At 51.4% G+C, this 14,405-nt stretch overlaps 1 protein-coding gene across 1 annotated transcript in view; it reads left to right on the top strand.

Moving 5' to 3' along the window:
• The first annotated feature begins 1,284 nt into the window (after positions 1 to 1,284).
• The window catches only part of GALNT16 (polypeptide N-acetylgalactosaminyltransferase 16), a 76,949-nt gene continuing 63,828 nt past the window's right edge, over positions 1,285 to 14,405 (top strand). The window contains exon 1 of the mRNA XM_037395649.1: positions 1,285 to 1,726. Within this exon, the coding sequence (XP_037251546.1) occupies positions 1,526 to 1,726 (201 nt within the window). The 5' untranslated portion in view covers positions 1,285 to 1,525. The remainder of the gene's footprint in view (positions 1,727 to 14,405) is intronic.

Raw genomic sequence — 14,405 nt, 5'->3', positions numbered from 1 at the left:
CCTTTTCCTGTAGGACTGTGAAAGAGACTGAGAGCAGGGAGAGCCCAGCTTGCACAGGTTACTTGTACCACCGGGACAGGTGTGGGCTGGGCAGCTTGGACTGATCATGTTTTTGTTGATCCCTTGGGGGACTTTGGTTTTGCTTTGAATGTCTCAAACTTCCCCTCGCCACAGGCTATGATCAGCTGGCCTGGGAAGCTGCATGTGGTTGATGGGTTATTGGGAAAGGTACCTGGGAGGATGCAAGATGCTTTGTAACACCATTCTACATCAGGAGTGCTGTGTGCTTTGCAGGGAGTTTGGTGTGAAGCCATGCTGCAGCCCCGGGAGGTGGTGGTCCTAGCAATAGCTTTCTACCCCCAGTGCTAGCGCAGTACAGGTCTGGCAGATGAATTTTGCACTGTGCTGTGCTTGAAACAAGTGATGTGCAGGGAAACCTGAAAGGGCCGTTTAGCAGGGCAGGTTGTAATTACATTTAGAGGGATTTGGCTAGGAGGAAGGTGGGCAAAAAGTAATTTAGAAGCCCTGTTGCCATTTTCTGTACTGTAATTCAAATCCTCTAATCCCTTCATCAGGTGCCTTGGAGGCACCCGCCTGCTCTAAGCATGCATCTTCACCGGTAGAGTTTTCTCAGTAGCTCCTCTGCTCTCCCAAACCCTTAAGCCCTCGCTGCACAGCAGCTGCACTGTGCCTAGCTGCAGCTTGCTTGGTTTTACGAGCTGGCTGGTCTGTTGCCTAAGCTGCCCGCAGGGCTGGATTCCGTGAACTTTTTACCACTACAGCTTTGGCAATGCCCTGTAATGTGGGATTGTCATGGTTGCCCCTCCACTGCCAAGCGTCCCCTCCCGCTGGGCCCGAAAGACCTGGTGGCTGCACCGGTGCCCGCATATGCCCGCTGGGATGGGAGCGGGCCCTTGGGCAGCTCCGCTGCCAGCCCCAGAGCCTTGCGCCGGCGGGACGGGCTTCAGTGCGAGATGCTCCCGGCTCCAAGGAGCGGGTGCCTGGATCCCGTGTGTCAGGGGGTGCCAGGGGGCACTCGCCGGCCACCTGCCCTATGACAAAGGGCACCGTGCGGTGCTGGGGCCACCGAGGGCAGGGACGTGGGCTGGCAGCGCAGGAGGGCAGGCTGCTGTCACCCGCGCCCCAGCAGCTGCCCCGCGGGGCTGGGCCCGTGTCACCCGCTCTCCGCCGCGGGGCCCTGCCGCCACACCGGAGCGCCCGTATCTCGGGGCTGCCACCCCCCCTCTTCAGCCGGAGCGCCCAGCGCATCCTCGGCGGCGCCCACGCAGGCACCGGCCAGCGCCCAGCCACGGCCGGCCGCTCCCCGGGCCGGGGGGAGGGGGAGGTGGCGCGGAGCCCTCCGCCCCCTGCGGCGGGGCGGGGGGCCGAGGCGTTAGGACCCGGCGGCGGCTGGGCGGTGCGGGGCCGGAGCGGAGCGGGGGGAGCCGCCGCCTCTCCCCTCCTTCCTCCCGCGGCCGCCCCAGCGCGCCAGGCAGCGCTCCCAGGCTCCCCCGGGGCGCTCGGCATGAGGAGGATCAGGGCCAATGCCATCGCCATCCTGACGGTCGCCTGGATCCTGGGCACTTTCTACTACTTATGGCAGGACAGCAAGCCCCGCTCGGCGGCCGCTGGCAGGTCGGGCGGCAGCGGCGGCGGTAGCGGCGGCGGGCGGAGGGCGGCCGGCAGGCTGGAGCCGCGCCGGGAGCAGCGCACCGTGCCCCGCAGCGTGAGTGAGCCGCGCCGCCCCGCAGCGCCCTGCGGCCGGGGGTCTCGGGGAGCCGGGGGTGCTCAGCGGGCCCGGGGGCTGAGCGGGCCGGGGGGGCTCGGGGAGCCGTGAGCTGAGCGGGCCGGGGGGGCTCGGGGGGCCGGGGGGGCGCGGAGGGCTCCGCGTTGCCTCCGGGTTGCTTTGTGTTTATTTTAGCGTGCGTGCTTGTCGCCATGGCAGCCGGTACGGCCGGGGCGCGGGGTGGGCAGACCCCGGGGACGGGGTAACGCCGTGGGTAAAGTACTTGCGAGCTGCCCCCGCCGGCTCGCCCGGCTGCGCGCCTCCGGCTGCGAGCGGCTGCCCTTGGCCCGGGAAAAGGCGGGGGGGAACAGCTGGAGGGGGCTTGGCTCACCTTCAAGAGGCGCGTAGATAGACGTAACTGTACACACACACGTATGTACGATCACAGTTTTTCCCGATCAGGACGAGATAAGAGCCGTGAGCCCTCACAAGCCCTTCCTCCGCCGGCTGGGCTCTGGGCATCGCGCTGGGGAGGGCTGGGCGGCTGGTACCAGATGGGGGACCTGGGCACAGCTCCTGAGTGTTGCCTGTTTTAAGCCAGAGACGGCAGTCTGCGAGGCAGGCTCCGGCTGGGGTTTGGGCAGGTGGGAGAGGGGGGAGTCCTGGGCTCTCCTTCCTGACCTGAGGGATGGTAGCAGTGCCCTGATGCGCTACTTCAAATCTGCTCTGAAAGCCCCGCACACTGCCCTCCCTGAGTATTTGCGGGCTCAGCAGGGTGATAAAATCGAGCTCCTGGCTTAAGAATGATGAATACTTTTCTGCCCTGCCCATGAAGGAGGTTTGTCCTTCTTCAGCCTGTATAATAGCATCAGTAAAGCTCTCCCAAAGTCTAGGCAGTAGCTTCATAAAAAATAAACCAGCCCCTGGAGCAAAAGTGGCCCAGCAATACCGTTCTCAGGAGTGATCCAGCTGAAGCAGTTCGGGAACTGCACTGCGTGTCACTCTTTGGCTGCAAATCCATATACCAGCCAGTTACGCGCACATGGAAGCTAACAAAAGCAGCTGCCTGATCGGAGTCGGAGCAGGGGCTGGGTGCTGGGGCTCTCCGCTTCCTTCCTTGACTGGCACTGGGATTTTTGGCCTGTCTCTCTTTTCCCCATCTGTAAATTTGGGATAGCGAGCGTGGATGTGGGTGTTTGGAAAGCCTCGTGAATGTTTGGAAAATGCTGTTAGAGCAGCCCCAGCCTTTGGGAAGCAGGGTGGAAGCCCTTCAGCTGAGACCCTCAGCCATTGCTTGCAGCTGCTGAAACTCAAAAGTGAAAACTGAGGCTCCTGGGCAGAGCAAGGATGTTATTTGCTGCTCATTAGGGCCAGTCATCAGGTTGCTCTGCTGTGAGACCCTCTACGGAGCAGGACTGTGGAAATTAATACGGTGCTTCCTGGGGCAAGGAGTTCTGTGCGAGTGCTGTTCTTGCTGTAGCCCTTCATGCGTGCTGGGAAATGCTCTCAGGCTGGCCAGGGCCGAGTTGAACAAACAGAGGATTTAGAGCGCTGCTGCCTGTCAGATTCCACTGTAGTGGTGGGGGAAGCTGCCTCTGAGCCCCTGATTTCTTGCATGTTGTGGGAACATGCTGCTCTGGCAGTTTTCTTTCTCCATTCACCAGTTTATCCCTCCCATTTTTTTATTGCATTTACTTTACTCCCTCTCAGAGGGCTTGTGAGGTTACATGAATCCATATCGTCTGCCAAGCACCTTAAAATCCTCGGGAGAAGGATGCTGTGGCAGTGCCGCACATTGTTATATTGCTGCTGTTTGGAGGGAGGCGGTACGTGCTCGTGGCTAACCACAAAGCTGCTCGTTACAAGCTATAGCGCCGTGCAACAGCAGCTCCAAATCTGGTCCTGCTCACAGAACGACATAAAGCATCCCAGCTCTGCTCCATGCCTGAAATCCCTTAGCAGGGAAAAATGATTACCCTTTGCCTCTCCCGTCCCTCAGCGCCCCTGCCCCTGGGTAAATCCCTGCCCCCCTGGCAGGCAGCAGCTGGGACAAAGGAGAACCCTCTCCAGATGCATCTGACAGTGGGGCACGGTGGAAATACCACATCCTGACCTACCCAAATCGGCTTGCATAGAGAAGGGAAACAGGAGTTAGTGGTGTTTGGGCTTCCCCCTGTGCATGCGGAGCACTTTCCCAAGGGTTTGGTGGGTTGCTGAGGGGCAAGCTGGTAAAACATGATACCTGTGTTGCTGTAACTATGCAGTGGCATGGCTGTTGGAGAGCCTAACGGGCTTCCCTGCAATGGAAGGTGAATAATGAGCTGTCCCAGCCATGGTCTCTGCCTGTGCTGCTGGGGCAGAAGCAGGGAAGCGACTGCAGGTGTGCATGGGGCGGGAAGGTTGGCGAGGGCCTGGGGACAACACCCCTGTGCAGTGGGTGGCATCTAGCTGGGGTCCGAGCAGTTGGTCTCGTGGGCTGAGCCGACCATGTGAGCCCGCGGGGCCGGTTACAGAGGCGCTGTGGCTGAGCAAGCGGTCCTGAGCATGCATCCTTCTCCAGCTCCTGGGTGCACAGTGTGTGGGCTGCAGCACTGCCCACCGCCTTCCCCCAGCCAGCACAGAAAATGTGCCATTTCAGCCACCCCGCTGGAGAAATGATGAATCTAGAGAATCGGCTGTCCTTCTGCAGTGCAGAGCCCTCAACCTCATGAAAATGAGCTCAGGTTCATTTTCCCGGGAAGTCAGATTTCTTGACTTACTATATAGTGGCAGTCTTGCGTAAGAGGGGGCATGCTGGTGCCCCGCCTGCTCCTCGTCCCTTAGCCTTCTGCGGAGCCACTGAAACAAGCTGCCCGTCTTGATCCAGCTGTTGGTTTCCTCTGCTCTGCATGAGTGATGGTGTTGGAGTTCAAGCTGGGGCTCATCCACAAATAAGTGTGACTCATGTGACTTACGGGTCTCTGGAAAACATTTTTTTTTTTTCAGTTTTCTAAAACTGGCTGTTTTTCTGTCTGGGAAAAAGAAAAAAATCTTGGGTTTTGGGTGAGCGAGTCCAAGAGTTCTGCTTTTGCGCCTGTGCTGTGGCATTTCAAATCCTCATCAAATGGAGGTGCATTGCATGGGTCTTAAAAATTGAAGTGCTTTCTGGGCTTATGGTTTTCTTTATTCTCTCCCAATGTGAAGAATAAAAATCACCTCAGGTGAAAACTGTGGTCGATTGCAAGTTTCAGCTTGAAACTGGTTTGTTATTTGTTGACTTCATGTTTATTAACAGAACTTTAAACTTCAAACTCCTGGAGTCAGAAAGGGAAATCTTTGAACATTAAAGTTGGGGGGGGCTGTCAGAGATCAGTGTCCCAGAAATAGCTTGTACATTAATAGCGATCCTCCAGATCCCTGCTTTACATCCAGAAATCTTGGTGTGGGGGCTCTCTGTAATAACCTCTCCCCAAACAGATCCTACAAATGCTTGAAATAAAAATGCAGAAATTGGTAAAGGGCGGGGCTGACTTGGTGGCATGATGAGCCCCTCTGTGTTTCCCCTTCCACCCACCATGGAGGGTGGAAACACAAGTGAGTGCCACAGTCCTAGGAATGTGTTTTTTCTCTGGAGCACAGCATAATTTTGTATCTGTTAGGAGGAGCCCTGGGACCTCTGGCAGCTGGTTTGTGTGTTGGGTGTTTCTGGAGGATGGACATCTTCCCTGGGCTCTTTTCTGTTGTCTCCTGCTCCTTGGAAATTTCCTGGAGGCAGCAGCTGTGCAATGTGCCTTTTGAAAGGGCTTTGGCATCTTTGGAATTATTTCCACACTACATAGGGGCAGTTAATCATTCACCGCATGCTGCTTGTCTGCTTTAGCACAGCGCTGGTGGGCAGAGCCCAGGACTGTTCTCCCACCTCTAAAGATTGCAGCCTGGGAAGCTTGCCCAGCATACCTGTGTCCCACTGAAGGGAGCAAGGCCATTGCTGTCATGTGGGCAAAGCTTGTTAGTCAGAGGGGTGGCGGGTAGGTAGGTTTGAAACAGTTTTGCTGTTGGCTGACTGAGCTGAGGATGCTGCCGTTTCACAGTCAAAACCTGGATGTGAAGCTGCTTGTAGACTTCTCCAGCTTGCTGACTTCTCTGGGGTGGCAGGGAAGCAGCAATGTGCCTGAAAGATGGAGACAGAAGAGTATCATTAGTTAAATGCTCTGAATCATGTTAGGCTGGTGCCCATTTGCTCTCTGGAGCAAGTTTTTTATCTCTAATCTTTGTCCTGCCAACCTGTGACCTGTGTAGCTCCTCTGTGACCCCGCTAGACCCTGTTTGGCAGCTGAGAAAACCCTACATTGTAATAACTGGCTCTGTTGCCTGGCTCAGCTCTCCTGGCTGCCACCTGCCTCTGTGCTCATCCATGTAAAATAACCACCAAGGAGATGAGATCAAGGCATCCTTTTCCCATGTAGCAAAGGGTTTCCAAATGCTTTGCAAATGTTGGTGAACTGGTGTCACCTTCCTGTGGTGAGACAGTGAGCAGGAGACTCCTCTGGGATGCACTGCTGAGAATGGGAGGTGTCTGTAGGTGTTGAGCAAGTTGGTGAGGAAAGATGGCAATTGTTTGATTTCCCTGTCTTGTTTAGCCAGCAGATAGGCAGTGGATGGTGTTTACCTACTTCCCTGAGTAGCCAACTGGCAAGTTTAGCCACGCTTGTATTTGCCACTGTGTAAGACCACCTTGATGGATGCTCTTCAGACCCAGGTAGACTTAACTAACTTGGCCAAACAGTGCACTCTGCTGCATTTGTTTTCTGTTGCCTTTGGCTGTGGGTATCTGGATCCTGTGAAGCAGGTGCTGGCTGATGTTCACTGTTCGTGAATGTTTTTATTCCCATCCCTTCATCACATTCCTTCTGTGTGCATCATTTAGGGGATACTTTCCCTCGTAAGTGGGATAAGCTGCAGCTTTCACAGAATCATAGACTCATTTAGCTTGGAAAAGAACTTTCAGATCATCAAGTCCAACTGTTAACCCAGGACTGCCAAGTCCACCACTAAACCTTGTCCCTAAGCACTGCATCTTGGCACTTTTTAAACACCTCCAGGAATGGTGATTCCACCACCTCCCTGGGCAGCCTGTTCCAATGCTTGACCACCCTTTCAGTGAAGAAATTTTTCCTAATATCCAATGTAAACCTCCCCTGGCACAACTTGAGATGGTTTCTTCTTGTCCTGTTGCTAGTTACCTGGGAGAAGAGTAATGGATCAATAAGTAATACCATTTTTCAGGGACTTGTATACTCTGGGGCTCTGCTCTTCCGAGGTTATTTTGGTGGTGGGGACATGGTGCTTAACACTTGTGGTTTTGTGGCAGCCATTCCTGCTGTGACCAGACCCCTGCAACACTAATTTTTTTTTAATCTGTGGGATCTCTCTTATGGCATATGAGAGGCCTGTGCCAGCTCCCTGGGAAAAGATGACTTGGTAACTCTTTCTTGGGGGGTATTACTGCAAGAGGAAGATTCAATGACAGTTTGACAGCTTCATATTTTTTATTTACTGTGTTTATTTTTTAAGAATGTGGGAATGAATGCTGTTTGCCTAAATGGTAGAAAATTTTTTTATATTTAATTTTTCCCAGTGGCCCATGTGATACATTTAAAAAATAAAACAAAAAGAAGAGAAATGAGTCACAATAATAATATTCATAAAATCCAGTTGGCAGCACGGGCCTTAATTGTTAATGAAGGTGATGAGGTAGCTGCAGTGAAGTAGCTGGGGCTCAGGGAATGTTGGTGGTGGTCTGGGCAGCCTGGGACAGTGTATAGGGGGGGGGTTGTGTGTGTGAAAGTGTAATGGACCTGAAGATGATATTTTTTTACCAGAGCCTTTCCATTAAATTAGTGGGTAAGGCAGCTGCAAGTTGTAGCGAGTGGAAGCGTTCCTTCAGTGTGCAGCTGATTCCCCGGTTAGATTTGTCTTTGCATGTACAAAACTGCCCTAATATTTAAAAGCTAAAAATTTAGCGGTGTTTCTTGGAAAGAGAAGCCTTGGAGAGGCGTCTCAGGTCACTGCCGTGGTGAAACTTGGCCCAGGTGCTTCATCCCGAGGTGGGCAAGTTGGGAGTCCCTTGAAAGGCAAGGGGAGAAGATGTGGTTTTGTTTCAGTGGCACTACCCATGCTGGAGTGCTAAAAATCGACTTAATTTTTCCTGTTAGGAAAACATGCAGCGTAGCACAAAGTCAATGAAATAAGCAGAGGCGAAGGTGCTGGGAATGAAGCCCGTGGGTCAGCAGGGGACTCGGGCTTGCCTGTGTGTCATCTCCCTTCTGCAGGGAAAGCCCCAGGGCAGAGCATGGTGGGGCTCTTGCTCCTCCTCGGCTCTCCCCAGGATGCCTGCTGGTTGTTTCTGTCCCATGGCATTTCAGTGACAGTCCCAGGACCTGGTTCTCTCCTGTTCTGGTGGTGTACTCTGTTCCCTTGTGTTCCTCCAGCTCCTGTAGTAGGGCTGTAGGCTCTTTGGGGTCAGTTGTCAGTTGTCGCTGCTGTTCTGTCTGCGCAGTGCCTAGCACAGAGGCAGTGACCCACAGCATATCCTGTACTATCACATTAAGGTAAAGACATAACTGAAGTGAGACCCGTGGGCTGGGAGTCAAGCTGGCATACTGACTGAGCTGCAAACTCATCCTCTTCAGATTGCTCTGCCTCACAGGCCTTTTGGGAGGCTTAGCTTGCAAGTTGGGTAAAGGGCTGGAGCTAGGTAACAGTAGCAAAACATCTGAGTTGAGTTCACCCTTCGCATACCTTTGAACCAAGAACGCAGATCAGGGATCATCAGCTGCAGGAGGAAGACGTTAAAGGCGCAGCATGAGCTGGCTCTGTGCACTGAGCAACGGGATCTATGAGGAAAGGCTGCTCCTACCTGCTGCTGGCCTTCACTGGATTTTGGTAAGCATGTATTTTTGCAACAAATAAAAGTGATAAAGGACAGGAGGTGGGCTGTCCTCATCAAATTTCCAGGTCCCAGTTGTGCTTGTGGAGACAGTGAGATACATAGGACTACATTAACAAAAAAAAGGTGTGTGTGTGTGTGGTTAAAAAAGAAAAGTGGCCTCTGGGGCCCCGTCTTTGTAGAGAAATTACCTGTGTGGTGATGTGCTTTGAGCATGTGGGTAGTTCCTCGGTGTCGGTAGAGCCTGTGTTTTTGACAGGCAGCTGCATGCTCCCTTTGGAGCTGCCTTCTTTTGGCTACTTCAGGGCCATGGTCTCTGCAGAGACCTGGCTGAGCTCCTCCTGCAGTGGCAATGCGGGTCCTGCAGCACTGCTGGTTTCCAAGCCCTGGGCAGGGGAGCTGTTTTGGCTGGTCAGATGGTGCTTGGATGCTAGTCCTGCCATGATGGAGCTGTAGGGTTGAATTTGCAGTTCAAGCTTCAAGGCTCCACGGTCAGGCTGGGGTAGTGCTCTAACTTCTGACTCTGTTACAGCCTGGGCATGGATGACATTCAGCTAAAGCTGCAGAAAAAGCAGAAAACTTTAACCTCTTGTTTTCATTCTCCCACTTTCCAAATTTTTTGTCTTGTAAGCTGGAACGTGGTCCTTGTGAGGAGGCTTTGTTTCAAAGTAGCAGGGAGAGAGAGAGCAACTGCATTGAAACCTGCATCAGCTATTTTGTGGGGCTGAGAGGGAAAAAAAAAAAAAAGAATATTTTTCTTGCCTTTTTATTTTGAATAGGCTGAATCCTGAAACAGCCAGGGCTCAGCTGGAAAAGTGCTCCTACCCAATGAATTTGTCTTCAGAGGTTCTCTGAAAAAGTCTTCCTGCAGGACAAAATGGAAAACACAGATGCTTTCCATCTGCTCACATGCTGAGAGCCCTGGTATTTGGTGCCAGAGAGCGTCATGTTCAGTAATGCCATGCTGTACCTTTGTGCCTTTTGGTATCAAGTATGCAGTAAAAAGCCTAATAAATAAGGAAGAGCATGTAATTGCTGCAAAAAGCAGTGCAGCTCCTTGTGTTTCAGGTGAGTTAGTCTCCAAGTGTGGGAATGGGGATGCAGTGGCAGTGCAAATGGCAGCCATCACATCCACACAATGAAGTGTGCTCTTGATGTAGTTTCCCAAAGTAATTTTAAATTGTAAATGTTAACAGTAACATCAGAGTAACTAATCAGAGTTAGTAAATGTGCATGTTGCAAGCGCACACTGCAGACTCCTTGTGCTCAGTGATGTGGTCATGCTGTATTCCCAAGTGCTATAGCATGCATGTGATGTTTTATTATTTGTTTTTTCCTTTATACCTTTCTGGGAGATTTTCCAGATTGAGTTGTGTGGTAGGAATTACCAGCTATACCAGGCTGCTGATGGAGTAGGCTGTATGTGTTTCCTAACCTTCTGAGATGTCGCAGTTTGGCTGAAGTACCTGTTTTGTGCCTAAAGGTAGGGCACAGCCTCTCAAAGTGATCTCTGGGGAGGGTTGATAGGGACGGTGGCAAACAGGTTGGGTATAACCCTATCCCCAGCATAGGGACACTGAAGCTGCCACATCCACGCTGGTGCTACACCTACTTTTGTAACGCTAAGGTTCTTGGTTTTGTGTTTGGGAACAGCAGAGCTGGCTGCCCGGCAGTGCAAGGTGTAGGCTGGTGTGAGCACAGTCAATGTTTCTCCCATTGCTCGGAGTGCAATGTGATGTTTGTACTGGACTTGGGTTGGCAGCAGAAGGATGTATGCTCTGCAATGAGGTAACCCTTTCAAAAAAATCTGTTGGAGCAAGTCTGAGCGAACTTGGCAGCTGTTTGCATCCTGTCTGCGTTTGGGTGGTCTAAGTCTGGTTGTGCCATGCCCTGGAATGCTGGATTGCAGTGCTGTGCCCGCTAGCTGTGTGGCCCTGTGGGGCATTGCCAATCTGTGCTGAGAAAACTGGACCACACTGGCTGGGCACTCCCAAAGAAATTTAGGAAGGGCTGGGAAATCAGTGTTCCTTCAGGAGCAGCTGTGGATCCATTGGGTCAGGTGATGAAGAGATGCAGTCAAGTGAGATGTAGCCTTGGAGAGGCTGCCCAAGCACCTATCAAAAGCTCCCTTTGGCTGAGTGTGAAGGGGTGTTAAGGCAGCAGGTGGGCAGCTGGCTCAGGTCAGGTTCTTGAACAGAAACTGCTCTCATGCTACACATTAGGTGAGCCATGAGGAGATGGTTTACAGTGAAAGTAAGCGCTGTCCTTATGGTGCAGGTTACAGATTGAGTCACATTGGTTAGCAGGAAGAATCTGCTTATCTGCTTGCATAACTTAGCTTACACCGTTATTAAAAATAATTATTAATTGTAAATTATTTACTCATTAATTTTTTGGGGCCCACAGCCTCACCTCCAGGAAAAATGTGCTGGAGTTGAAGGGAAACATGATGGAATGATACAAAGGACCTTGTGTGGTTGGTACCACTCTGACCTTCGCTGCTCCTTGTACTTGTGAATCAAGGGGGCTGTCCGAGTGCTTCTGCCACTCCCATGGTTTTGGATGCATTGGTCTTGGCATGGCAATGCCAATGGCAGTGGAGTCCTCTTGCCCACTGCTGGCATCCTGGGGGCAGTGGGTGTCACCAGCTCTTGCCTGCACTGAGGAAATGGCAGGGACAGTGTACTGTGGGAACCTTGTTACAGGCATGTGATGTGTGCAAAGCTGAGCCCTTTAAATCTTGGTGCCCTAGTTAACAGGCATTTAGTCTTCCCAACCTGTCACAGCCCATCTTGTTTTTCCTCCTCTTTCATTTTAGTTAGAGGATTATAATTGTCCCTTTGAGCTTAAAGGGGATTGGAATGCTCTGTATCTTTCTTCTGCTTTTCCCCGATAACTCCTAAGAGATGACATAAAGAAGGGCCAGGAATGGATAAATGGGTGTTAGCATCACTACAAGCGCTGAATGAAGGGTGAGAAGACTCCCCCTAACCTGTTGTGCCTGTGTTCTTGCAGGGTCTGCACAAGATACTCTGTGACCTCTGGAGTTACAGCAGCCCCCCCACACACTGGCATCAGTCCATGGCCCCCAGTTGCCTGGTATGCAGGGGCAGGGACTTCTGGCAGTCAGTTGGGCAGGACCAGCAGCTACAGGAGGGGAGAATGCTGATGGGAACTGAGTGCATGAAGGAATCCCCTTCTTATTCTTCTGCACCTCCTGTACCTTAGGAGCGTTGTAAGGGGTTACTGTAGTTCACCAGCTCATGAGTGCACAGAAGGAACTTGCTGCTGCCAGTGGGTTGTACGATCAGGAAACCCGGTATGCAGTTCCTTCAGCTGGGCTTCAGCAGAATCCAGAATGGTAACGTCTAAACTTTAAATGAAATATCTTGAGTTTTTTTGGAGGGGGGCAATGTGGTGCTATTAACCATGCAAGAATCCTTAGAAGTTAGAAAGCAGAAACGCAGGGTAACTGAACTCCCTCATTTATGTAGCAGTGAATCTGAGAAATTAGGAAATAATGCCTTGCATGGCATTTATTAAATGTCCAGGAATTTGCTAAACTGAGTCTTGTGACAGATAGATGAAGACTAAGGAAATTTTGAGGGCTACATGACATCATCAATTTTCTTGTCTAGCTATCTGTTAATGCTTTTATAATTCCACTAGAAATACATTTCCCACTACTATATTTAACTTGCTGTCCCTGTGTGAAGCTTTAATTGTGGTCCTTACCATTCTTTGTGGCAAGGACAGCCATGAAGCCTGTTGCCAGAATGTTATTTTGAATCATTATAGGCAATTCATATCTTTCCAGTCTTAGGTGGGTGAGTTGAATTTGAATAGGAAGATATTTATATTGAGATCAGCATTTGCTCTGAGTTATTGGTTCAATAATTTTCTTCCCAAGGTAAATTCCCATTTCATTGCCCCATATCTGATAGGGGTAAATTTAGACATATTTTGGTCACTGCCTGCCAGTTGGGGACACTTTTGAGAGTCAGATGCTGCTTAGCCTGGAGTAGGCTCAGCACCCCTGCAGCGCAGGGCTCAGGTCTGCACCGGGTTGCAGTCAGGGTGACTCCAGCCATTAGCTGGGTCTGCTTGGCAAGAGCTGGGTGAGTCTTGGCAGTGTGCTGAGGGTTCAGATGCAAAAGGAATGAAGTGGAGAGAAGCTGTTCTGTATGAAAACTCAGCTGGCTCCAGCAGCTGCCAGCCTTTCCCCTGCTCTGGCTGTAACTCTGTATGGCAGGGAACTGCGTAGCCCGGCTCGCAGCCAGATGTGTATCTCCATAGCAGAGTCTGTATGTGAGGGACTTGTTTTGGGGCTCCTCTGGGATGAGAGAGTGAGGCAGGGAGACTTGTTGAGTAATAAATTGTTAGGGACTGCCAGGAGCCTGCCTGGAGTTACCAGTTGCCTTGCCATCCTTTCCTGAGGAATTTGCACATCAAAGTTACGAAGCCTGAGATCTCCCTAACATCTTGCTCCTCCCTCAGACCTCGCATACAGCCTGTGCTGCTGGGTCCCTCCTGGTTGTCTGCAGATCCCTCCTTGTAGGGTGTTTGGGTATCCAGACAGGTATCCTGCTCTTCTGTGCAAGGTGAAATGTGAACAGAAAAGATAGCCTCTGTCCTGGGGAGTTTATAACTGCTGTAGATAAGTAAGATAAAGGGTTGGTAATAGGAAGCATTGTTCCCCCCATTTCCTTCATGTAGAGCTGAGAGTAAGCCTCAGTCTCTGCTGAAAGGAAGAAAAGAAGGCGGGGGGGGGGGGGGAATGAAACTGTGTTTGTTATTCAGATCTGCTAACCTCTGGTTATTAACTCTGATTAAAATGCCAGTGAAGCCAAGACAGCTTGGGTATTAACTGTGACCAACATGAACTTAAAGAACTTGGTACTGGATTCCAGCTACTGCCCAGAGATGATTAAAACTCACTTTGTCCCGTGATAGCTGCTGTTGTAACTGGCTGTACCTCATTCTTGTTAGGGTTTTACTCTTCACCTTGGTCATTTATTTGGACCACCTCCCCTCTCCTTGTAATTCCTGCGGTCAGTGATGGGTTGGCCACCTAAAACCACTTTGGCACTTAGTGTAACCTGAGGGGGCTGGGACAGCTTGGGGGGAATAAATTTGTCTTGTGGTTGAGGGGATGTGTTGAGAAATTCTGGCCCACCTTGGTTACCCCAGTTGCCAACTCAGGTTTTGGTGTGCGTTTCTTTCTTCTGTGTGTTCATTTGGGGCATAAGCAGCATTCAAAAATAAGCCGCTGGGAGCAGGAGTGGAGAGACAGGTCAGAAAAAGCTTCTAAATGATTCCTGTGTGTGCAAATGTTAATCATTAAACCTGTTACCGCTTAACAGCATGACTTCGTCATGATAAGCTGCCCCTCCAGGCTGGACAGGAATAAGTCTCAGGGTGTTTGCTGAGCTCTGAGAGCTGGACTTCAGCCTCTCCCACCTCAGCCCTAATACGGAATGGTGTTTAAACACTCCGTAGCAGGCTGTGGTGATGGCTTGCAGGGCAGTGGGGCTCCTTGGGGCTGCTGCTGCTTCTTCAGTCTTAATTCTGCCTTCAGAGAGTTAAATTCTCAACTTAATCAGGGTAAAGTGAGGTTCCCCGTGTTATGTTGTTCTCGATGCTGAGTGACATCCGTAACCAGTGTCTGGATGCTAGTTCTGTGCTCAGACCAGTAGCCTATGTGATTTGCTCTTCTGGGGAAAAAATACACTGTAGGCTCCTTAATCATTC

This window comes from Falco rusticolus, chromosome 7 (genome assembly GCF_015220075.1).
Source record: "Falco rusticolus isolate bFalRus1 chromosome 7, bFalRus1.pri, whole genome shotgun sequence".
Taxonomy (NCBI): domain Eukaryota; kingdom Metazoa; phylum Chordata; class Aves; order Falconiformes; family Falconidae; genus Falco; species Falco rusticolus.
The sequence above is the reverse complement of the archived record's forward strand: the minus strand, read 5'-3'. Positions and strand labels throughout refer to the sequence as shown.